Raw genomic sequence first — 27,015 nt, forward strand, 5'->3', positions numbered from 1 at the left:
AAATCTATATATTTAGTGGATAAAGCACTGTTTGTCGAAAGGATTTTATTTATATAGTGTCACATTGGTTGTAGATCAAATGTCATGTGTGTGCAGAGCTCAGGACTCTCTACTGTATTGATGGATTTGTTTATCAGTATACCACTACTGCTGTTTGCTTGTTCCTGGCACAGAAATGTGATTTTAATACTTTAAAGTGTTAGCTCGACAGATACTCACCTAGCTGAACAAATTTACCTAACGGTTTATTTATAGTTCTAGGCATACAGTTATGCCATATTTTCTAATATTTAAGCATTTTTATTTTTCTTATTTTATATTGGGGTTCAGAACCTCAATTAAAATGAACAGAAATGGAATTGTGGGAATCGATTTCTTTTTGTGATGCCTAATTTATAGGTGAAATCATGTATTTTACAATGAAATATAAGTATTTTTCAGATTCTATATCTGTATGTTTCTATCATTTATCTTTCTTAATGATACAATTTTTAAAGATTATGAAATCATGAATGGGCTCTCTATGTTATCTTGTGTCCATTAGATACATTATTACTGATTTCCTGTTTAATTTTTCTACAATAAGACATCATCTCAGTCCTTTGAAGTTTTTGGATATCCGTTTTATGGCTTAGCATTTGACCAACTTTAATAAATATTGCCCGGGCACTATGTAGGAAGTGGCATAGCCTACACTTTGGGGTTACAAAGTTCTAATGTCTAAGTCAGGTCATCTATTGTGTGTATGACTTGAATCATCTGCACCCTGGTTACTTTCCTGTCTGTTAGCTTCATCAGCTTTTTTAAGAGTTTAATTACAGTCTGATAAGATGATACCTATGTCTGTCTATTTATAGCACTACAAGATTTTACTTTATATTTTGAGGCTGTTATCCAGCATATCTAATGTGTAATTATAATTATTTTTTATTAAACCAATGTATGTATTATTCTGAAATTTCTCTATGTTTAGCAAGGATATTTTTCCCCTTAAATTTTTCCTTGTGGCTGCAGAACCACACCCCCTTTCCTTGGGTTTGTATTTGGATATGTTTCATCCACGTTTACCTCCAGATCTTCCTTGTTCCTTAAAAATTTTATCTTGGATGATGTATATGGATGTTAAATTTGAATTCAATCAGTTTTTGTCTAGTATTTCATCGATTTATAGTAGTTTCACCAGTACATTTGACTTGGATATAGTTTAGTGGTTGTTTTCTGTTTGTGTTTCCTTTTTGAATGTTTGTTTTTTTAAATTTTCTTCTTTTTGAATTGATCAGTCAACTTTCCCTCCATTTATCATTACATATGCTTTGTACTTTGTATTTTCTGAGGTGGTTACCTGGGAGACTCCATCTTGTAGCACATCACGAAATTAGTAAAAGTGGAAAAAATGGGGATTTTATTATTTGAAGAGTGCAGTGAGCATCTACCACTCGCTATTGTTTCTTATATCGCTGTTATAAAGTGTTACTACTGTCCTGTGCACTGATAACGTCTATGGATTTAAGCCCTTCTTGTCTCTCTAGGATACTTGTTTTTTTTTTTTATTACATTATATGCTTTCTTGCATGCCAATTGCATATCTAGCCAAGGAATGCCCCTTAGTGTCTCCACTGGTATGGTTGGATTGCTAACATAGTCTCTAGGTTTCCTTCGGGGAAATGTATTTGATTTTGTTGTCAAAGCACAGTCTTGTCGTGTGCAGATCCCTGGTGGTTTCAGTTCTGTCGACTCTTGGAGGGTACTATTCCATTGCCTTACAGCTTTCAAGCCTGTACTCAAAATGCTAGCTATCATTCTGTTGTTGCTTCATGGAAGTTAATGGGTCGTTTTATCTGTCCATTAGGAGTTTTCTCTCTATTTTCGATAGTAAGTATTACTACAGTGTCTCTGTCTTTCTGTTTCTGTCTCTACTCCTCTCACTAGCCCCTCCTCCTGTCTCTCTCCCTCCCCATTCTCCCTCCCTCTCCCACCCCTCTGTGTGTGTGTAAGCATGTGCATGTCTGTGTTTTGTATATACAGTTCTAGTGGCTTATCGTGTCTGATTTGTGTTCAGCGACTCTCCCTGCTCTCGTCTATCCAGTTTATTGGGGGCTCTGATTATACACAGGTTAGCCATTTCCCACGACATTGCCCTTCATAGTTCCTTCTTGGCATTCTGTTTCTGAATTGTTTTCTCTGTTTCTTTATTTATTTTTGAGCTATAATCTCATTATGTAGCCAAGGCTAGCCTCCAATCCGCTGTGTAGCCCTGGTTGTCCTATGACGAGCCTTTGGCCTCAGCCTTCTGAGTGTTGGGATTAGAGGAGAGAAGCCCCGCGGCTATCCCTGTTCTCCATTTAGAATCCTGATTTAAACTTGGACTCCCCTTCTAATTTCTCTATCCAGCTTTCTACTGCCAAACACTATCCCAGTTGCTGTTCTTTTACCGGCTCTAAGATTACAAGTTATTTATTTTTTTCATTCTTTCCCCTTTCTTCTGAAATCACACAATTCTTATCTCACCCTTTGAACTTATTTCTCATGATGTTAGCACTTGGACAATTCCAGCCTCAGTTCCTCTGGCACCGCTTCTGCTGGGAGTTTTTTGTTTTGTTTGTTTGTTTCTGGTAATAAAGTTGGTTAAGTGACTGTTTTGGTGGAACCTTGCCTGCTTGTGAGACATCACAGAGATAGGCCGACCTGGACAGTGTGCATTGTCTTCTGTGGAATCCACTCTTTCTCTGGACACGCAGGGAAAGTGGAGGGTCTCACCAAGTTCAGGTATGCACTGAGCTGCTACAGAGACATCTAGAGATACCAGTCTAGTAGGGACAGAATTTTTAGGAGTCAACATTGAGGACCCTCAAGGCCTTAGAACTATCATTTGTCCCTGTAGGTCCCTGACACTTTTAGACTGGGCTCAGCGTCTTAGTGGTTTAGATCCTAATAGATACACAGTTATTTCTAGTTTTCTGGGTGTTTTTTAAGGGTGAACATTACCCAATGGGAACTGTGCACATTCAGCTCACTTTTCAGGGCTCCCCCCCCCCCAGTGCCTTGATATTTGTGAGTATTCCAGAACCTCACTCTGCATAGTTTGTTTTTCCTGGGTGAGGAGATTCACTAACTTAAGTCCATTACTAGAAAAATCTTGACAAGAAGATCTGAGTAATTGTTTATTTTGAGTGAAAAAAATCTCTAAGTAAAATGAAGACAGGTTTAAGAAAAAATGCAATCAGGCTAATGTCCTTGACTCAGGCATTTAAAATATTGAGAATAATAAATGGAAACAAAGCCCCAACTTTCTACAGTGTCAATGTATAGTTTGAGAGACTAATTAATCATTTTCTGCTATTCAACTTGAAAATAAAAAGTGGGCACACTTAGTAAAGTATTACAAGCATATTCAGATTTTTGGCTTGAATGAATTGAGGTCTTTTCCTGTTTGGATGAATGTTTACAAGGTGGTGAGGAGTGTCCTCAGTAGTTGTTTTCCACAGCTAACTATATAAATGGCATTTTTTTTTTACTGTGTCACTGAAGAATACTTAGGAACTACATTTTATGTTTTCTGGCATTTTCCAATTACTGTCGAAAGGAAGCTGTTGTGATTTGCCTGTTACTTGTTAGACGAACATGTTAAACAGATAAGCAGGGCTCTGCTTGACATGAGCTAGGACAGTAGAGGGTGCAATTGTACCTTTGCTTCTCTGTTTTGGCTTTTAGGAATTAGTTCCTTAATGGCTAGCAAAAATGTGCAGAATGTACTGTTTGCAATATACTGCTTATGGAAGTGTGTTTAAAAATGAAGCATATAAATAAACATGCATTTTAAAATCGTGTAATACTTTAATTTGTACTTTAAAAATGCATATCTTAACTAGAAATTAAGAAAAATTAAAATGAATAAAGAATGTGTTTTCCGTGTAGGAAAATGTACCTGTTATAGATCCATGGGATAATTTTCTTCCATAGCAGCTAGATATTAATGTTCTATACATGTTTCCCTCTTTTTAAATGTTGCTGTTAAAAAGAATATGCACATTGACAGCTGCGTCAGTCAAAAGGCCCCCAGCTAAAGGACATGATGTTATGAGGTTCTCATTCAACTGTCTGTGTCCACTCAGTTTTTTCCAATGATGCAGAAGTTTCTCATACTTGCAAGTCAAAAAGTGACATTTCCACTTATACGCTTGGGCAAATATCTACATTTGTATTTAAACTCTCCTTATAGAGACATGTGGGGTTGAAATGTCAAAGCTTTTTGGAGTCTTGCTTTTCTCATAGAAAAAGCTTTCATTTAGTTTATTTTTTAATGATTGGCAAATGATACTTTCCCCGCAAAATCTAAATTCAAGTATAACGAAATTGAAGAATTTTATAAGCCCCTTTCTCACTTTTAAAAAGAACATAAAACTTTTGACCTAAGAAGTACTGCTTGTTTTATGTTAGCAAAGCATATAATTGTTCTTTGATTAAATTGGATGGCTATTTAACACAGTGTTACAGCTTTAGAGTTATCATCAACACTCAAAGGCATTAATGTTCAGTTGATAATGATATTAAGATTATTATTTTATTAGAAGGAACAAATCTGATATTCTACAGAGACAATAAATAGTAAAGAGACAGAGAAAAGTTGTCAACTGAGGTGGTCTATACCATTCTGAAGAAGTGGAGATTTAAATAAAAATCTATTTTTATTGGAAATAGATTCTTTTCTTATACATTAATCCAGACTACAGTTCCCCCTCCTTTTGCTTCTCCCAGCTTTGCATGACCCCATCTCCTCTCCCCTCTGTATTTTAAAATCCAACGAGGAGTGAAGAAATATTTGGAGAGATACATTTGCTTCTTGTACATATGCTTGCTTGGAATCTTTCTTTATTCTGAACTTCCAAAGGTGCTATACCTGAAGTGGTCCCCTGGGACACGTGGGTTGGTTACTGATCACTGAGGTAACTAGTCTGCTAATGAGAAATCCTTGCTTCCAAAACAATATCGCGGGGCATAGTAGGTTTTGGAAAGCGGTACATTTCAAGAAGGACTATTCCAGCTAGGCTAACTCCTACGTAGCCTTTGAAGGAGGAGCTGGAACTGTGGAAGAAATAAGGTTGGTATTGCTCAATGGCTATGCCCTGTAAGTGCCAATAGACCACGAGGCAGTAGGCCATTAGCCTAACGAGAAATTTGAGCTCATGGTGCTCCAAAGGGCGATGGAGAGTTGTCTTGCTGTAATCTGGAAACATAGTTTGGATATGAAGAAGTGTTATTTCCTAGAAACATTCCAAGGTGATGGGAGAAACCATGCACTATGTTAGACAGATAGTTTTGTTGTTCAACAGATGATGTCTGAGCTTTCTATTCTGAAAAAGAAATAAACTAGAATACTAATATATGTGGTTTATTATGTAGAGAAAGGCTTAAACTAGGCCTTTGATATATATATATATATATGTGTGTGTGTGTGTGTGTGTGTGTGTGTGTATTACTCATCATACATTTCATCATTAAATAGAAGAATTGTCCATTTACTCACCTTTCTGCACAGATGGCATCGATTTTAATCCACTTATTATTCTCTTTATTTTCTGTGTGCAACTGACAAATATGTAGTTATGATCTCCTCATGCTAAATGTTGTGGAACAAAATAGGTAGAGCTCTTTGTTTTCAGGAATTTGCAGTCTAATAGGAGAAATTCCTTATTGAGCAAATATCCACACACTATATATTCATAAATCATGGGAAGTGCAACTGTAGGGGGTTATATCATGGAATGGCTAGAAGGGGTATCTGAAGAACTATCTAAAGGGAAACTGAAGAATGGAATTATCTAGTTACTGACTCAAACGATGGCTAATGGTGACGGAGACCAAAAGAAGTAGAAAAGAGTTTCCCGGGAAGGAAACAAATCACCATTGAAAAAACACGGAGCTGTTAAGCTGAAATTGCTTGGTGTTCGAGCACTTGAAAACAAAAAGGATTCTATAATTAGTTATTAACTAGTTAGTCTCTTGATTTTGAGACCATGGTAGTCTCCTCCTTGAATGTATTCTCAACACAGCCTCATTTAAAAGAGATGGCGTTTGAGAATGGCTTGAATGGCAGGAAGATTCATATACTCCTGTTTTTCTCAATTTGTGAAATTGGCTATGGTTATCTATTGGGCAAATTGTGACTGTAAGAGGAGATGTTAGTGTTTGGTCGTGCTGGTGGGACAAGGACTTCGTGTTCTGATTCCAGACACCGCTGTGAAAGGACAAGCCATAAGAAATTTCACAGGCAGGGGAGGTACTTAGAGCCTGAATTAAGTTGTCTGGCTTTCCTTTAGATGGCTGAATATCATGGGACCTGAGCGTCCAATAAACTTTGAAAACTGTTTTAATTTTACAAGTTTTATTTTAGGAAAACTTACTTATAAGTAAAAACATGACATGCCCAAATTAATGAGACCCAAAGTTTAAACAATTCAAGGAACTTTTATACAGTCGACATAGGAATGCAAACTGTGAAGCTTCACATGAGATCTGAAATATTCATTTGCTGTGTTTTTTTTTTGTGTTTCATTTTGAACATCATTTTTATATATTTTAAAAAATCTTTAAAAATATTAATGACACTACTAGTCATATGATTGCAGGAACTCAAACAAGTCATAACATGTGAATTCTAGGAGTTCTCTGTGCCTGAACATTTGAAACAAACTTGATTTTTCTCGTAATAATAGTTTTTTTTTATATTTCATTGACTTTAAAAACTTTGTAATGGGCAAAGGTTGAGCTGTATCTAAAGAGCAATAAAAATTCTTTGGGATGGCAACTCCCTATAAATATCTTTGCACAGAAGGGTAAAGTATGAATAATTCGTGTGCATCTGCCTCTGTTATCCATCAGTTTTTACGAGAATACTAGAATACAGAATATTCAGGAGAGATTTCATGTTTTATTTTATTTTATATTCTCTCTGCAGTGTGCTGGGTGTGTCTGTTAGGTGCACTCTGGGACACAGGCACAGACATACACTGCATCTCTTGTCATCCCATGGAGTCACGTAGTAGCACAAAAAGCTCCCTGTAATTTAGATTACTAAGTAGACATTTCAAAGAAGTTTTTTTTTAAAAAAAAAAACCCTCTACTTTATTTTCCATATCAGATTGAAGTGGTCTAAATTATCCTCAACAACTTTTATTTACTAAGAGATGTAAGAGAGGACTTTCATTTGAACCAAACCAAACTTCCATGTATAGTAATGCAAGAAAGGCCAAGCAAAAGATCAGCAGCGCTTTACAAATACCGCATCAACTGTGAATGATGCCCAGACTGGACAAATGGAGTTGTATGAAGTTTAAAAGCTTTTGTGCAGCCACCGAAACAATCACAGAGTGAAGACACCACCCACAGAATAGCAAAAAAATCACTGCCAGCTACACATTGTACAGATAAATATCTAGGATATATAAAGAACTGCAAAAATTGCTACACCCAAACCTTTATCCAGTCAGTAAGTGAGCTTGTAAGCACACAGACAATCACAAAAGAAGAAATCTCTATGTCCAGTCAGTACTTCAATACTGCTCAAAGTTCTCAGTTATTAGAGAAATGCAAATCAAAACTGCTTAAAGATTCTTTCTTATGTCAGTCAGACTGGCTAACATAAAACAAAGCAAATAATAAGAAATACTGGTATATGGAGAAAGTGGGCTACCTACTCACTGTTGGTGGCAGTGGAAACGTGTGCAGCCACTGTGGAAATAACTGGGGGCCTCTCAAAAACTCAAAATAGATCTAGCACGTGGTCCAGCTATACCACAACTCAGCATATACCAAAAATATTCTAAGATATCACAGCAGAGAGATACTCAAACATCCATGTGCAAAGCTGTACTTTTCAAAATTTCCAGCTTAGACACCCATTAGCAGATTAGGTAAAATAAGGGTGGCGTTACACTAACAGAATGAGTAAGCAAATGTAGTACATAAACACAGTTGAATTTCATGGAGCCAAAATGATTAAATCATGACATTTTCAGAAAAATGGATGGAAGGACTGTAAATCATGTAAAATAAAATAAGCCAGACTAAGAAAGACAAACACTACATGTGGAACCTACACACACACACACACACACACACACACACACACACACACACTCCAGATGTGTTCACAGGTGCTTGTATGTGTGTATGAGAGAATGTATATATCAAATGTGCTAACACATGATTGTATTTGTGTATGAAATATATAAAGAGAGAGAGAGAGAGAGAGAGAGAGAGAGAGAGAGAGAGAGAGAATATGAATCTAGGAAGCAGATCACACATAGAGGGGAGGAAGAGATATTATGGTCGTTGGTAGAAATAGAGTAATGGAATATATGAGACAAGAAATCAGAAAGCTGAGCTACATCAGAAAGGATAGAACCAGACACAGAGGGACAGTCAGCATGGAGGACAGTAGTAAGTGCAGGGAATGGGTGAAAAAAACATAATGAATTATCCATATTTATAAAATTACTGTCATTAAGCCCATTACTTTGTATGGCAAGCCTAAACATTAATAAATAAATATGATGAAAGAGTATAATTTGCTTTTATATAGCACCAAAAGATGGTTATTAGTCACCCATATAGCACTAATGATAATTTAGGGGTACCAAAATCAATAATAAAGATAAAAGAGACACTTTACATGTAAATGTAATAAAATAATGTACAGAAATGCATAAAATAATATAGTTTTGTAAAATATTTTAAGTAAGAACATCTTTGATGCATGTATCACAGTTCATCTAGTTGAAAAAAATATCACATTCAAGCCTGCTGCAGTGACCCATGCTTGTAATCTTAGCACTGAGAATGTGGGGACAAGAGGATCCAGTGTTTGAGAGAAGTCTTGTCAACACAGTGGGTTCCAGGTCAGCCTAGCTCAAATAATATTTAAGGTATTAATTATTTTGAGTTTCACCAAGATCTTCACTAATATTATTTGCAAGAAATGGGAATAAGTGTGTAATTAAATACAATTCACTGCTTTCTTTAAAAAGCAATGGACTTCCCACAGGGCAGGGAACCCTGATTGCTCTTTGGGCTGATGAGGGAGGGGGAGTTGACTGGGGGAGGGGGAGGGAACTGGGAGGTGGTGGTGGGGAGGAGGCAGAAATCTTTAATAAATAAATAAATAAAAATTAAAAAAAAAGCAAAACTTAAAACTCACTGTGCTGAGAATTGGGGAATGAGTTCCAGACTTGATTTGGGTGAGATTTCGAAGTTCCTTGACTTTGGTTTTTCTTCAGAATACAAATTAGGATGGTATATTTAACAATCTTGATGCTTATTCTAAATTAAAATTGATGATAAACAGCATTGATAAAGATTGAAGACCCCCTTTTTCTAAAGATGGGGGGTAGTGGTGGGGTGTTCAATCACAGCAGATGCTGATACCATTTTTGTTTTAAATTTGAGAATGTGTTTAGCCAAGAATAGACTGACACTGAACTCTGGATCCTTCTGCTTCAATCTCCTGGTTTTGTGACTGTCCGTGTGTGTGTGTGTCTGTGTGTGTGTGTGTGTGTGTGTGTGTGTGTGTGTGTGTATGGTGTGCTGCCTGTGTGTGAACTTAGAATTCGGTAAATGAAAGCATAGAGTGAATACAGCACCCTGTTACATTGGGCATCGGCCCACTTTCTGTGAGGCCTGTTGCCCACAGAGGCAAGTTCTTACCAGTGCAAAGTTGAAAATAGGCACATTTCTCAAAGTTCTCTATTTTTCTGGCAAGAAGCATTACTTTTATCATTCCAGGAGTAAAGTGTTTTGAAGCTTCGCCTGTCATTATTTCCACTTAGAACGGGTGGGTAGTCAACATCCATACAGTTCGAACGAAGACTGGGATTTGACTGATTGCATTATCTTCAATAGAAAACTTGGATGTATTTTCCACATTAGCTCCATAAGTCTGATCTTTGAGGAAAAACTTTCTTGCATAATGAAATGATTCAAGACAGACACTGAACACATTGTGAAAATACAAGAGTGTAAAAGTCTTGATTTTACCCTTATTCTTTGGGTACACCGAAGTTAGGAAATGCATATTGCTGTTTGGGGTGTTCTTTATGTTTGAGAGGAAGTATACACACGTGCCTGTGTGTATACACGTGTGTCTATGTTCATGGCTATGTGTGGGTGCATGCACTTGAATGTGGAGGCTAGAATTCGACAAGGACTGTTGGTCTCTTTTGTCCTCCACCTTATTTTTTTAAGACACTGTGTCTCAAAAATTAAACTCATAGATAAGATAAAGATTGTGCAATTGGCTATCAAGCTCCAAGGATCCTCCTGTCCCCACCTCCCCAGTGCAGGGATGACATGCCTGCCCAGCTTCCATGACATTGGCTAGAGATGTTGGGGATCCAAACTCAGATCTCCATGCTTGTCTGGGGAGTACTTTTATGACTGAGCCATTTCTAACACTGACTGTAGTAGATATTGGGGAAATAATGTTACCTGGGTAATTAGGAAGTTCAGTAAAACAACTTCCAAAACATGCAACAAATCACAGAGACAACTAGCTACCTGGGCAATCACCCAAAGTCACGTTAGCAGTGTTGAAGCCACCAACTTTGGCTATGGCCTAACATAACAGACATACCATTTTCAAAGGCAAGCAACTTTTCAAAACTATTTTACCCTGTCTTTGCAGGATATGACAGTCCTGTTTTATCCATTGATGCACGCTCTGTATCTCTGTCAGTGGTTGAGGTATGGGCATTTCTTTGCCCAAAGGCCAGTTCTGCCAAAAAGAAAGGCTCCAGGTGGAGTGTTTTTGGTGCTCAACATTCTCTTGGGAATAGAGTGATGTTGCCAGGAGCAATTGTGTCTCACTACCACAAAACTCTGAGTTAGATTAAAGGCCATTTTCTACAGCTCTTTGAAGAGGTTGAAGATTATCTATCTATACTGAGTATAATCTCTATATATCTAAAGAACCTGATTAGTCTAATTATAAATGACAAACTTAGATGACTATTAATCTATATAATTCTCAATATCTATCTAACTTAAAGACTAAGACAATAAACGACTGTGAAACAAATGAGGACAATGACCTCCAAATATAAACAATGTACAAATGTACATTGCAGTATGGTAAATATATATCAATACACAAACAATATATAAGTATCTTAATCAGAGGTAGAAATGTACACTGCAATATGGTAAATATATACTATATATATATATCAATACAATATATGTCAATACATAAAAAATATTTTAAACAGAGGTAGAAACATGCATACATACAATAGTCAATATAATTTAACTTTGTATCAATATACAAGAATTGATACCAATATATTTGTCTAAAAACAGTAACTCACAATTACAAATCTATTATCCCATCATCCCTCTTTTTTTTTTCCCAAAATGATCCCTGAGCTTATAAAATTCCTCCCCCAACCCTCAACTGTATACTAATTATAATCAACCCTAAATAATGTCCCTAAACCCAAGGGCAAACTTTACTGGGAGAGGGGACGTTGTCCTCTAGAATTACTTCCAGCTGTCATGGGGGCGACGTTCTTTCAGGGGAATCCTGTGAAATTAAAATGATGGTTAAATTTCAAGATCAATGTCTTTTAAAATTGCAAATAGTCTCCGAGTATTATGTGAAGGTCTGGCCAAAATGTTGTATAAGATGTGCACCATTTCAGCTAACCAAGCTAACCAAGTTGGAACTGTCTTGTGCAGCTGGTACCCAAAGCAGGTCTTGTAGTAGCGCTATCAGTATCATGACGTCATATCAACCAGGTGGAGTTGTTGTTATGGGGCCCCATCTTCTTCCTGGAAACTTCAAATGTCACTTCAGGAAAAACTCATTGTTCATTGTGAAAAACTTAAACATTAATCATATAGACATATATAGACATATATATATATATTCAATGAAAGGCATGATAGATATATTCAATGAAAAGTATGATAGATATGAAGAAAAGCAAAGATGTTTTCTAAACTCATATTTCTTTCTGTCCCATATCATGGCTCTTGACATGAGAAAGAAACTCCAGTAACTCTGGGTTTTCTCTTACTAACAGGCTTGGAATTGGAGAGGGACTGAGCCAGAGTCCAACTTCAAAACCAGCTTTATAAATTTAGAAATATGGTTTAATATATTTTACTTACACAACCCATTCAGTTTTCTTGATATTTCCTGTTGGGCAGGTATTTTTCCATCTGTCAGTATCCAAACATCCAGGGTCCCTTGAATTTTTCAAAGATGAGTGTTTTCCTGTGGAGATAAGAACAGAACTCTGCCCCCATTCTATATGTTTTTCTTACCACCTGTATGAATATCATCATTGTGGATGAGTTGTCATTTCTCCTTTCCAAGAGGTTTCTCCTCTTCAAATCGAAACTTTATTAATTTTGATGGTATTCACAATTTTTCTTCTCCTGTGGAAACAAGAGCAAAACCCTTTCCCCAACGTAGCACATCTCCTGGCTTCCATTGAGAGGTCAGCACATCTTTGAAATAAATCGGTTGATTTAGTTCAGCAGACTTTTCCATTATCCAATGTCTTTCTGCTGCTGTCTTTTTTTTCTCATTAGCGTTAAGAAAATTCAAGGTTAATAAAGCATTATATAATCTATTTCTGGGGGTATTTTCGGTCCCTTTCTGTTTGTTCAGCATATCTTTTATAGTACGATTTGATCTTTCTATAACTGCCTGACCTGTAGGATTATTTGGTATACCTGTAATGTGTTTTATATTATAATAATCAAAAAGCATTTCATTTTCTTAGATACATATGCTGGGCCATTATCTGTCTTTATTTGTGCAGGTATACCCATGATGACCATAACTTCCAATAAATGTGTGATTACTGAATCAGCCTTTTCTGAGCTCATGGCAGTAGCCCATTGAAAACCTGAATACGTGTCTATGGTGTGGTGTACTTATTTTAATTTACCAAATTCCATAAAGTAGAACACATCCATCTGCCAGATTTCATTTCTCTTAGTACCCTTTGGGTTACTCCCTGCAGGCAACGGTGTTTGATTATAGAAAGAACAAGTAGGACATCTCTTTATAATGTCCTTAGCTTGTTGCCATGTAATGGAAAATTCTGTCTTTAGGCCTTTACTATTGACATGATGCTTTTTATGAAATTCTGAGGCCTGCAACCCGCTTCCAATCAATAATTGATCAATCTCAGTGTTGCCTTGTGCTAGAGGACCAGACAGACCTGTATGGGACCGGATGTGTGTTATGTACATCGGACAAAGCCTGTTCCTGATTATGTCTTGTACCTGGATAAACAATGAAGTCAACTCTGTGTCATCTGGTATAAATTCAGCGGTTTTAATATGCAAGATAACTCTTTCTGCATATTGTGAATCTGTAACTATATTAAGAGGTTCTCTAAAATCCCTTAGTACCATAAGAATGGCATATAATTCTGCCTTCTGGACAGAATTATAAGGGCTTTGTTCCACCTTATTCAATTCATCTGACTTGTAATTTGCTTTCCCTGACTTATTTGCATCAGTATAGAACGTACGAGCTCCAGTTATTGGAGCATCATGTATAATTCTAGGAAGAATCCAAGAAGTTCTCTTTATGAGGTTAAGTCTACCACTTTTGGGATAGTTGCTATTAATTTCTCCCAAAAATTAGCACAAGCTCTTTGCCATGGTTCGTTGTCTTCCCATAACTTTTTTATATCTTCAGTAGTAAAAGGCACTATAATTTCTGCTGGGTCTGTACCTGCTAGTTGACGAAGTCTCAACTTACCTTTTATAATAAATTCAGAGACTTTTTCCACATAAGTTTTTAATTTTTTACTTGGTTTATTAGGTATAAATATCCACTCTAAAATAATATCTTCCCTCTGCATTAGAATCCCTGTAGGAGGAATTCTGGAAGGCAATATGACTAGGATGCAGCTAAGATTTGGGTTCACCCTATCCACATGTGCCTCCTGTAATTTTTCCTCAATCATTGTCAGTTCCTTTTCTGCTTCAGCTGTCAGTTTTCTTGGACTATTCAAATCTTTATCACCATCTAAGGTTTTGTTTAAATGAACTATTAGATCCGGTGTTATTCCAACAGCTGGTCGTAGACTGGAAATGTCTCCTAACAATCTTTGGAAGTCATTAAGAGTCTTTAACCAGTCTCTCCTAATTTGTGCCTTTTGCGTTTTAATTTTCTCTAACCCTATTCTGTAACCTAGGTAATTAATAGAATTTCCTCTTTGAATCTTTTCAGGGGCAATTTGTAATCCCCACCTAGGCAAGACTTTCTTTACTTCTTCAAACATCCTTTCTAAAGTATCTTTATTTGAATCAGAAAACAAGATGTCATCCATGTAATGATAAATTATGGACTTGGGGAATTGTTTACAAATTATTTCCAATGGCTTACTTACAAAATATTGGCACAATGTAGGACTATTGAGCATATCCTGTGGGAGGATAGTCCATTGATATCTCCTATTAGGCTGAGCATTGTTATAAGTAGGCACTGTGAAGGCAAATTTTTCTCTATCCTTTTTTTGTAATGGTATAGTGAAAAAACAATCTTTCAAATCAATAACTGTAAGAGGCCATCCTTTTGGTAACAGAGAAGGCAAAGGAATTCAAGATTGTAGTGGGCCCATAGGTTGAATTACCTTGTTGACACCTCTTAAATTTGTCACCATTCTCCATTTACTAGATTTCTTTTTTACAACAAACACAGGAGAATTCCAAGGGCTGGTTGATTCTTCAATATGGTGAGCATCTAGTTGCTCTTGCACCAGCTGTTCCAATGCCTGTAATTTATCTTCAGCTAGAGGCCACTGTTTGATCTATATTGGCTTCTCAGTTAGCCATTTTAAAGGTAGGGCTGTTGGTACCTCTAAAGGTTTGGTATTTGCTGTATGTTCTTGTACAGCCTGAATGGCTGGTGACCTTTCTCCATAATACCTCATCATATCTTTCCCAGAATTATGAGTTCATGGAACTACAGGAATGTTAATCTGGGTATTCCATTGCTGTAGCAGGTCACAGCCCCATAAATTTATGGCAATATTGGCTATATATGGCCTTAGTCTTCCTATTTGCCCTTCGGGCCCTATGCATTCAACCCATCTTGTGCTTTGTTTTACATGAGATAGGGTTCCAATTCCCAGGAACTGAACATCTACCTCTTAAAGAGGCCAATTCAGATGCCAAGATTCTGGGGTAATGATACTTACATCCACACCTGTGTCTAATAAGCCTTCAATAAAAGTTTCATTTATACAGACTCTTAACTTTGGTCTTTGATAGTTAATAAAAGTCTGCCAAAATATACGTTTACTCTGTCCTACTGGGTTTTTTGACTCATCCTCCATGCGTAATTCATCATTTAGACCAGTATTACTTTTTACAGCAGAAATTGGAGCTTTTAATTGTCTTGAATATTTAAAGCATTCTTCATGTACCAGAATAAATGTCTGTACTTTGCCAAATAAAGTCTTCAAGATACCAACTAGACCATAAAAGAATTATTGAATATTTTCTAAATGTGTTGTTAAGGAAGGTAATTGGTAATTTTATAGCTGGCTAAAATACATTGCAAATTTACACATCTCATGAGATTCAGCCCAGGTCTTCTACCCTGTTCCAAGAGTGATGCTCTTATAAGCATCAAGTAGCTATCTTGGCTCTGAAATGAATGGTGTCCATTTATTTTAGCGGCTTATTTAGTGCGTCATTTTCTTCTTAATAGAAAGATGAATTTATGAACATGCATCTGAGATGATCATATGTAAGTCACAGTATACACGTTTCCTTAATCTGAAGTGAAGGGATGCTTGCCTACCTGTTAGGTTAATGAGAGTGAAAATAGCTTGGTCTTTCCTCCTAAGTATTCCTTTTTTCACAGTTACAGAAAATCCTCTCGGCTTAATGCAGTCATTTTACTTACTGATCAAATACTAATTCACTGGCCTGTTTTATTTCCTATTGTTCATCTTCAGTATTTTCTCATCTCAATAATGGCAATGGGTTCACTAGTAAAAAGTAGATTTTCTTTACTTTAAATTTAGGCTGACAAAGCATCAAGGGGAAGGAAAACCAGTTACTACCAGCTGCCAAGGACTATTTAATACTAAGACAATGACCAAAGGGAAAATGTGGATCCTAGAGTTACACTCTCCTAGGTCATACGATATCAATCTCACTTCCTCAAGATTTAAGAGCACATGGCATGTTTATTCATCTGCATGACATAATTTAGAGATACATCATACTGTGAAAAACTGTTTCCCTTTGTTTTCGAATTCCTGGCATGTTACTTTTTGAGACAATAAATCTCAGCGTTTTCAAAATTATAATATTTTAACATATTTCTAAGAGCTTCTAATTTGGACAGTTAAAAATCTTTTTTAAAGAACAAAACAGACAAAACTCACTAATATTTACAAAGAACTACATCCCCCAGGGATATCTGATGAAATGCACAATTTAAACTTCGGACTTTCCGATAAGATAACAGGCCCTCATGGCACCACGCGTGGGCACTGCCCACTAGGGACTAACAGCAAATATTTTAGAATATTTAGTGTAAAATCTTGGTGCCTTAAATTAGGAAACTATGTAGATTTCATATGCCAGAACCACTGAAGTGGAATGGAGGAAGTGTAATTCATTAATTGTGAATGGGAGACAGTTGGATGCTGCAAACAATGGATGGAGAGATGACTCAGAGGTTTTGGGCACTTGCTACTTTTGCAGAGGATTTGGGTTGGTTCTCAGTTCCTACACTGTGGTTCACAACCATCATAGCCTCAGTTCCAAAGGATCTGATGCCCTTTTTAAACTTCTGTGGGCACTGGGCATGCAGGTGGTACTCATATAGACATGCAGGCAAAACACTCACGCACAGAAAAAAAAAAAAGAAACTTGAAAAAATTATAAAAGGTATTTCTGTGACTGAAGCCCCTTTTTGGAGGTCATTTCATTATGTAGCCCAGGTTAGTTCTGAACAAAAGATCCTTGTGCCTATCTGCCATGTGCTGGGATTACAAGTATGTACCTGACTTAATAAAGTATTTTGAATTATGTTTTATGCGTGTTAAAATTTTACATTTGTGAAGAATACAGTCTTTCTCTTCTTAAAATCTTCTCCTTCTGGCATTAGAAATGTACGGCTTCCTAATGAGTACATAAAGAGCATTCATTCTGTTGGTGCCTAGATTTTAATAAAGACAGCTCTAGCCTAAGGTACAACAATAACTTACCACCATTTTGGCCATCGACTGAGGATACATTTCATCTAATATCAGGCATGACACTAATTCAGTATTAAGTGCTAAGCACATCAACAATTTCAGCACAGTGCACTATAGCTTTCCAAGTTACTGGAGGAAGTTTTTTTTTCATCATTAATGCTTTTTCTTTCCTTTTCCATGCAGAACTTACCCTGTGAAGTAACATGATTTTAATATGATACAATCATTAGACTTGTTGCTTATAGCTATTTAAATATACACTTAAGATTATATTTCAATTTTAATTTCATTTTATTTTGTACCCAGGGTGTTCTCTCTCTCTCTGTCTATGTCTCTGTCTCTGTCTCTCTGTCTCTCTCTCTCTGTCTCTCTCTCTCTCTCTCTGTGTGTGTGTGTGTGTGTGTGTGTGTGTACTGTGTATGTGCCTCGTGCCCATGGAGAATAGAAGAGGGCCTCAGATCATCTCGAGCTACCTTGTGGGTGCTGAATATTGAACCCATGTCCCCTGGAAGAGCAGCTACTGAACTTAACCTCTGGGTCATCTCCCTAACCCCTAAATGTGGATTCTTTATAATCAAATATCCGTCTCCAAGTGCAATCATAAGACTAATTTAATTCTATGAGTGGATCAAATAGTAGGTGCTCAAATTATTGTGTGTAATTAATAGGAAACCAATGTTAGTTGTTTGTATAAAGGCAATAAGCCAAAAGAGACACCTATATAGGGCAGCTCACAACCAGCTGTAACTCCAACTTCAGGAGATCGGGCAACTTCTTCTGACCACTGAGAATGCCTGCTTTCAGATGTGCCTACTGTCGGGCACACACACAAAGAATCATTATTTTAAAAATACATATTTTTAAAAGTTTACCATGGATGCAGAGTAAAAATAATTTGCCTATGGAAATTAATTTTATGACCTTGGTTTTTCAAATAAAATTTATTTTCAGCATTGGTCAAGAACCATGCCCCCACCAAATAAACCTTGTCTCTTACAAGCTAAACAATCAGTCAAAAACATGCTTGAAAAAATTATTTAAAACATCTATCTAGGAGGCCAGCAAGGTGATTTAGTTGGTAAAGCCACATGTCAAACCTGAGGAATTGAGTTCAGATTCCCAGGACTCATGTGGTGGAAGGGGAGAATTGGCACCTGTGAGTTCTCCATCACTTGAGTGTCGCGTGTACCATGGGATGTGCAGCCCCTCAAAAAATGAATGTATAATATTCATCATGATTTTATTAATTAAAGAAAAAAACCCAGAAATCTAAGTTTCACACAAAGTTATAAGGGTCTTTGGAGAAAGGCAGCGTTCTCTGTAATAAATGTCAATATGACAATATATTTTGTGCCTCGACACCCTGTCAATGCTCTTTTCAACAGCCCACTTTTCCTACATTTCTTGCTGCAAATCCCTGATTCTTAAAGTCAGATCCATCATGAAACACTTTTTGAATTTTGAGCATTTCATTTTAAATGAGACGATGACAGGCATCCAGGCTATAGTTTGTAGGTAGTAGTTCTCTCCCTTAAGAAAAGTATTCAGTTTAGTACTGAACAATCTCACTTTGATAAAAATCCCGAAAACTTATGGCTTAAGTGCTGTTTTAAATACACTTTTTGTGGGGTAGGGAATAATTTTATTACTTTTTTTTCTTCCCTTCTTTTCCTTGTAGATGAGGTTTTTTACAAGTAAGGCAGTATGTTTCCTATCTTCTGCAGAGAGACATTAAGTAACCTCATTTAAAGCCTCAAGAGAGACTGAGAACAAAGTTTCTTTTCCATTGTTTGTGATACATTTTCAAATGTAAAGTCCTGGCTTTATAGACTCCAAAATAAATCTATTAAAAAACCAGCATGAACTATTTTCCCAGGGAAGTAGAGAGTTCCCACAGGTTAACTAGAATTCTGGACCTTTGCCTGGGAAGAGGAAACTGTCTCAGATGAGAAGGATGCTCAAGGATGCCATCAGTCATGGAGTCAGCACTTCCGCTCGGCTGACTTTTAAGGAAAACAGCAGTAATTCAGAACTCTTATTTACTGCTATCTTTTGGAAATGTTTCAAGACTCGTGCGCTGTTTATATTGCATTCTGAAGCGAATGTACTTCAGAGTTTCCTGTTGGAAAGAATGAACATAACATCATCTGAAGAGAGGAGTAGATCAGAGTCTGTGGAAAATGTGTAGGGTTGCAGTCTTTTCACTGCACCTCCAATTACTAATTACCAAGGAGCATACTTGGAATTAAGGTGGGGGGAGGTAGGAAAGAAGAAAGAAGGAAGAGATTATTAATATGACAATGGCTAGGCTTTCTTTTTTGTGCTTTTTTTAATGCTCAGCTACAAAAAGTTGTGTGTTTAAAGGAATAAGTGAGCAACTTTTTTTTTTAATAGATAGATTTGTGTCTCTGTGCTCTTGGTTAATCTGAGATTCCAGGCAGTAGTTGTGCACTGCAACTTAGTTTTAATGTATTCTCCATCTATTTTGTTTATGTGATAAACGTTGGACAGATAGAACCTTGAGAATTGTAATACAGAGTGTCGAAGAACAGTAAATTAAAGCTCCCAATTTTAAAAAAAAAACTATAAATTTGAAAGAACTGATGAAGGTTTAGTTAACTATTAGACACTTACGTAAGCACTAGGTAAATATTTTGGGCGTTCTAAATAAGTGTTCCCAAGATGAGAGTCCAACTCTTGGACCGAAAGAATGCCACCTCCTTGCCAGCATTTTAGCCCACACTGTGAGGTCCCTGCTGCCAAAGTGGTTGGGTAGAGTGAGTCTGTAGTGGGTGGAACAGCGCAATTACAGCTCCTGTAGTTTTTGCATCGCTTTTCGATTTTACCTCTTCTCCAAAGTTGGCAAAGATTCCCCATTCACTCCTGGGCTGTCACGGAAGTAACATTTGAAAGGTGTGGTTCCTTTTCAGTAAGAATGTTTTGGAACTCTGTTGTGGTTCTAAGCCCCCACCCACTTCATCAAATCCAGCAAATGGAAGAAGCCAGGCCTCTAGTGAACCATTCCCTAACTGATGCTAGCACAAATGGGAGGGACCCAGGAGCCACTGAGAGGCCTTCTCTGGTCCAAATTCCTTTGGGGTTTGTCCTTTGCCCCTAGAAGAATACATTGTTCTGAGTTTGGCCGGTGCAGGAAAGTGGAGGGGGGGGGGGAAACTATGAGAGTGGAAGCTTGGGTGGGGGCCGTCAGATACCCCCACCCCTAACCTTCTCTAAAGGCGCCTAGATGCCTGGGGAATCCCTCCCAGGAAGCGTAGCTTCACCTTCGGAGAGGCAAGTTTCTTTACAAGCGTTAGACACCTGTGTGAGGCGCTCCCGGTGGGAAAGGTGGCGTGGGGGATGCCAGAGCTCAGCCACACCGCTTTTTTCTGGGAGGCTGCGGTCACAATCCCTCAAGTCGGAGCTGTTAGCGTGCACAGGCTGCTCTGCCTTCCTTGGTCGACAGGAACCCAGCCCCACATTCTGGAGCCGGAGCCGGCTGACGCCTCTCCAGTTTGCTCCGTGTCCTCTCCCTCCCACCTCTCCACCTCCAAAGTAGCGCTCCAGCCTCGCTCCGCCCGCACAGCCCCAGCGCCCCCGAGCTTTATCAGGCTCCCCACACACATCGCTGGCTTCCTTTGGCACCCGGCGCTGGTGACCCTAGCCGAGCAACCGCCTCCTCCGAGCCCAGTGCCCCCCCCCCCCCCCCACCCGTTGATCACAGCCGGGCACCGCGGCGCCCACCGCCTTTCAGGTTCATCCTGGGCTGGACCTGTTTTGCTCATCCCTAAACCCGGAGAAGTGGAATCTGCTCACTGAAACTCTCTGTGGCTGGAGCGGCGGACTGGGCATGCTCAGAAGCCAGGTTTGGCTTTGGTCTCAAGTCGAAGGAAGCTTTTGCACTCGCGAGGCAGCGGCGACTTTAGGGAAAGTTGATCCGAGAGGGGAGGAAGCCTCAAGACGCGGAGCAGCGGCAGGAAGGAGCCCCCGGCAGCCCGGAGGAGCATGGGCACCCTGCGGGATTTACAGTATGCGCTCCAGGAGAAGATCGAGGAGCTGAGGCAGCGGGATGCTCTCATCGATGAGCTGGAGCTGGAGTTGGATCAGAAGGACGAACTGATCCAGAAGCTGCAGAACGAACTGGACAAGTACCGCTCGGTGATCCGGCCCGCCACCCAGCAGGCGCAGAAGCAGAGCGCCAGCACCTTGCAGGGTGAACCGCGCACCAAGCGCCAGGCGATCTCCGCGGAGCCCACCGCCTTCGACATCCAGGATCTCAGCCACGTGACCCTGCCCTTCTACCCCAAGAGCCCACAGTAAGCGGGGTTACGCGCCCGGGTCCATGTGGCGCCCTGGCGGTGGGGAGCTGCGGGTCTCTGTATTGTCTGTCGGCCCCTGCCCCTCCCGCTTACCATGTCTGTCCTCATCCTCAGAAATGTCTCATTTTCCCCGCACTTCTTGAGGGGCTGTGCACGTTTCTCAGGGCCAGACTCTCCCTGCACATCCGTTGCCTTCGTGTCTTTGTCAGATGCCAAGGTATTTTTAAAATATACATATACGTTGATATATGCCACCTACTGTACATAGAGTTTGGACGCGCCCCAGGTGTGTGTCTGACCGTGTGTGTGAGTGACTGTTGAATGGAGGAATCAGAATCCCATCTCCCCCAAAGCCTCAGCCAACCTGGCCAGCCGGAAAATCCTAACTGCAGGCTCATCAGACTGAAATGAAATGCGTTGATATTTCCCTGACTTTCCACACTCTCGTGGCTCTCCTGGATTTTTATTCCTGCCGCCGGCACTTGACGCTGGTACCGTTCAAACCTGATGTTCTATCACCACCGAAGTGTAAAAGAATAAGACAATATCCATATAAAACAGAAGATTTTTTTTTAATTTCCTGAGTTGGATGACATTTACAATCCATAAATGGAAGCGTAGTCTGTTGATTCTTTTAAAAAAAAATTGTTTTCATAATATCCGAGAGAGAATATTGTTTTTCTAAAAGAATTCTCACGTGATTACTAGTGAACGTTTCCCTAGAGGGTTCGTGTATTCTCAGGGACAGTGTGACCAAGCACATGTTTCTTCCCTGGTGGACCATGCTGTGCCTCACACTCAGGTTTGAGGTTACCCTGCTGCTGCTCTAGCATTTTAGGGAGCAATGTAGTTCTGATGTCAGGAGGATTCATAACTTGGATGGGAACGCTGAATGAAACTTGTTACACAACACTCAGCCCCAGAGTCCATATGGAGAGGGAGCAGCAGGGACAGGACGGCAACAGAACCAGAACACCATCTGAATGGCATTTTAATTAATAGTAATGACATAATTGGTAAAGCAGAGGATTCTGTTGTCCTGCTCTTAACTACATAACACGGCTGGACGACACGTGTTACATAATAACAGAAGGCCCCTGGGAAACCTTTACTTCATAAACACAGGGAATTCATAAGAGGAGAAAGTGAATGTTTGGTTATCTCCATTTATATGGAGATGGGAGGGGTCATGAGTATATACTACGTACACTTTTTGAAAACTCACTAGCCTAGTCTGTACATGTTGGCTCCCTTGAATCACTTGCGGACTTAGTTGAAGGAGTTTGAATTGTGTGGGGTAGGGGAGAGTTGATAGAGATATATATTTCTGAGATTCCAACATTACCAAGTTACCATAATAGATCAGAGGATTTCAATTTGCCTCAGAAACCTGACCGATCTGAATTGGAGCTTTCTTTGGTAAATGAATTTGCAGTTGCTGGCATGTTCGCTTGTTTCAGCTAACAAGGTACATGACCATCTCTCCTGGGCCAAGTTTTTGCATAATGAAAATATAACTCAGAGATGGCTCTTTGTGTCTTTAAACAGTGTATAGGCTTGTCATTTTAGTATTTTCGAACTTTGGAGTAACCCGGAACAAACTCAGCTCTTAGAAAAAGATCATTTTAATAGGCTTTTAGATGCAGTATGATCAAACCAGCTGATAGCTCCAGTTAAGCATTTTATTTGAGAACATCTAAAGAAGTCCAGGCATCAGGAATGAACTGCAGAATGTGGGGGCATTTAGACGACTCTTGACTCTTGGTGTTTGACACAGGACGCTGGTGGTTTCTGTAAAAGTCTACAGTGGAAAATAACACGAAGAAAGCACATCCTTTGTAGTATCCCTGCAGGACAAACATTGCATCCTTTGAACATGCTTTGAACTCTGGTCCTTATTTGATAACTTTAAGGACTCCGTTGTTAAGGTGGTATTGCCATGTGAGTTTTGTAATTCTGAAGGATTATATTGGAGAAAGTGATAAAATGTCTTCCAAGTTTAAATAATTTTGGAATAACATCTGTTCATTTTTTCACACTTACATAAAGGAAACCAGAATAAAAATTGCCTTGAGTGGTAGTGTACCTTTCTTAGGGGAAGAGAAGTATATTGTATGCAAAATAGTTATTCTCCTGTGCCATTTGAGGGGCTGTGCAAGGTGGTTCCACATAGAACTATGATGATGTGTCACTTGAAAACATTTTCTTTGCATTTCAATGTGTTTTCTTCGAAGCTTTTCATTATTCTGACTTACTGGCAACAAGTGTTTGTATCTTTAATCTTTAGTGGAACTTAAATTTAATCACGTTCCTACAGATTAAGTTAAGGCCGAAGTGAAACTATGTAAATAGACTGGGATTGAGTTCAGCTGCACATTCCTCTTAGTTTTGGGTACCTTTCCAGTAGAGGTAGTGAATGACCGACTGACGCTCTGTTCAATTATCTGATGGCTGGAAAATAATGTCTTCTGATGTTCCCTTGCTGAGGCTGCCTTTTGAGACTTGCAATATTTTAAAACTTCTCTTTTTCCTTTGTAACTATAGATAATTTGAGGATAAAAAGCAGAACGAGATTTCAAATAGCCCCATAACTTTTATCAACTTAACAGTTTTTCCTTTGGATTTTCCCTCTAAGGTGAGAGTTGGAAGAAAGCCTCTGTTGGATTCTACCCCAGGGGGGGACACTTCTGTTGCACCTGTGAGGTGGAGGGGGTGGGGGGGGTGTTGGTCTTTCACAACCTGTATAGATGTAACCTTTAAACCATTCTTAGGTTATTTATGGATGTGGGAAGGACTGGTGTAGAAAATTGGAAGCTGTATTATACTGCTGCCAATCAACTCTTTAAGAATGTAAAAACCACCAGATTCTGTGTTCCAAAATACATGGAGCAGGAGCTCCCAAACAATGAAACAAGCAAACAAACGCAGTCATCCAGCCTGTGAGACCAGGCTACCTGATGGGTCACATGAACTCCTAAAATAATTTTCATGACATTTCATTCCTAAAGATGCACTCGCTGGTCTCAAGTCTTTTCTGTTTTGCTGTCCTAGCCTTCCGTGTCATTTCAGTTGGACAACCTCAACTTGATATCCTATCAAAACTTGTTTATGTCTGTGTGTCTTTGTAAAGCTGTTGCATTCATCCCTGAGGTGGCTTCCCTTCAGAGAATGATGACATCTTCTGTTCTGTTTCACTTTGTGATTGTGAAATGCTTTGGAAGAATTGGAGATGAAAGAGAAACGTATCTTCCTATTTTTAGGTAGGAATTAAAATTTAAAAGATCCTATGTGATCTTCTAAATCTTGATATTGTATTCCAAGAGAAAGAGTATCTCCCTAAATGCTATGTGTTTAATTCCAAAGGAAGTCATGGAAATGGTGGAATTCTAGTGCGATTATACATAGCCTAATATTAAGACATAGATTTCTGTGAAGGTATCCAATTTCTAATATGCTTTACAAGTCAGTTCAGTACTTGTATGTGATACCTCCCATGTGGAAAATCTTGTAAGGCACATATAAGCCTTGCCATTGTAGAGTTAGCAAGGGACCCCACAATATTATCCGAGTAAATATTTTACAGACCTGGGAAAGGAGGAATGCAGAGAAGTTCCTAAGACAGTTGGTGGATTCTCTGGCTCCTGCTGAACTGCCTGGTATCAGAAACACCCCAGAAGTACAGGTTTTTGTACTATAGTCCTTGTAAGACGGCCATGGCCATGATTTGAGCACTCCATAGTGTGAAGGGAGGGGGTAGGGATGTGGGAGTGACAGCTCAGGCCATCAGCAGAGAGGGGACACATCCGGAGAAAGGTGGCAGTCAGAGGCTTTCCCGGAGGGCCGTGGAGGGAACTAAAGCTCAGTTTCTATGATTTTATAAAGTGGAGAAAGAGGGACTTAGGCTTGTTTTCAGAATAATCAAGAATCATGTGCGTGCATGTGTGTGTGTGTGCATGCATGTGTGTGTGTGCGTGCATGTGTGTGTGTGTGCGTGCATGTGTGTGTGTGTGTGTGTGTGTGTGCATGTGTGTGTGTGTGTTTCACCAGGCCTAGTTAGTGGTGAAGCTCTGAACACCAGAGTGTGATTCTAACCTCCCACAACTATACTAACTAGAGAAGAATATTCAGCCTAACCAAAAAGCAGACGATGAAGACCCTTGAAGAAATCAAAGCCTAGTCTTAAAGAAACCAAACACCTTTCCGAGTACTGCTGAAAATGGTTTAGTTATCTACCCAAGGCCAGCTCTGCAGCTTCCTCACATACCTGGGCAGAGGGCTAGAGGTGAGAATGCAATCTTGTTAGTTATGGAAACTCATCTTCCCTTCTTCCGTGGGGTATTACATTCTGACCTAAGGTTATTATAATAGTGTCCAATTGAAGTTTGAACATTAATTTGACATTGCAGCCTGTGAAGTGAAACAGAAGTGGGCACAGGCTTTCTGATATTACATGGGATCATGCTGTTAAATATCCTGTTAGGGTGTTTGCAAGTACAGTCAAGTTGCCTGCCCCTAAAATGGGACACGTAATGAAAATACTGACAAACCTTAAATAGAGTAGCTCTAGGGACTGCCTGAGAATATAAATGATCATTTTTCTTGCTCTACTGGGGTACATTTCCAAGTTCTCACTATTTAATGTTTCATTGGTGTTGGTTTGGATTTCTGTTAGGAAAGGGTAGAATAAGACACACACGATGTTTCCATTGTTGCCGTTTGCAGGTTATAAGGCATATGGGCACATGTTTTTTTCCCTGTCTGCCTAGCAATGGAGGGTCTCCATGGTATCCTAGCAACCATATTTGAACACCAGGCTGCTGCTCTTTCTGCTATCTCTACCATAGGTGCGGCCGCCCATCCCAAGGAACTGGAATTGCTGCTAGCATCCCAGGCCCTCTGACTTGAACCCTCCTGGCACTGAGAACACCAGACAATGTGACACATGCTCCCATGCTGAAAGCAGCACTTACAAGCACGCTCAACAGCTTATTATGCAATCACATCTGTGGCATTTCGAATCCTAATCTGTATTGTTGAGCTGGTGTTCTTTGCCACCCCTCCTGTGACAGTCCCTCGCTACTTCCTCAGGCGCAGCTTTCTGACACCACTTCTAGACCCTCCTACCATCCTTTGTAGTGATTGCCTTCTTCGCTATCTCCTTAAAGATTTTTATTTTGGGGGAAATTAAATCCGTGCAGCCTGCTTGAACTCTCTAAGTACAGTTTTGTTGGTAAGATCAGGGGAACGCTCCCCTTCCCAAACCAACATAGAAATATCCACAATAGCACAGAAACTGCAGCTGCACGATGACACAGATGTTTAGCACAAGGTGGGACTAAGCGTAGCGCACTCCTAGAAGTGCCTTGCTTGGGAGTGAAATTTTATGATCATAGTTTGTTCACATCAAAAAAGCAGGAGAGCAGAGCGGGGAGCAGACATTTTGGGGCGGGAAGCACGGT

The 27,015-nt window shown here is 39.2% G+C and overlaps 1 protein-coding gene across 2 annotated transcripts in view; it reads left to right on the plus strand.

Annotated features, from left to right (window-relative positions):
* Prkg1 (protein kinase cGMP-dependent 1) overlaps positions 1-27,015 on the plus strand; it is a 1,122,235-nt gene that overhangs the window by 64,904 nt on the left and 1,030,316 nt on the right. The window contains exon 1 of one of the 2 annotated variants that reach the window (XM_041660893.1): positions 21,018-21,553. The exons of the other annotated variant lie outside the window; for it this stretch is intronic. Coding sequence (XP_041516827.1) covers positions 21,243-21,553 — 311 coding nt within the window. The 5' untranslated portion in view covers positions 21,018-21,242. Of the gene's footprint in view, positions 1-21,017; positions 21,554-27,015 lie in introns of those variants that run through there. 2 annotated transcript variants of the gene reach the window in all.

This window comes from Microtus oregoni, unplaced genomic scaffold (genome assembly GCF_018167655.1).
Source record: "Microtus oregoni isolate MIOR12 unplaced genomic scaffold, Mior012 000012F_ref0000307, whole genome shotgun sequence".
Lineage (NCBI taxonomy): Eukaryota > Metazoa > Chordata > Mammalia > Rodentia > Cricetidae > Microtus > Microtus oregoni.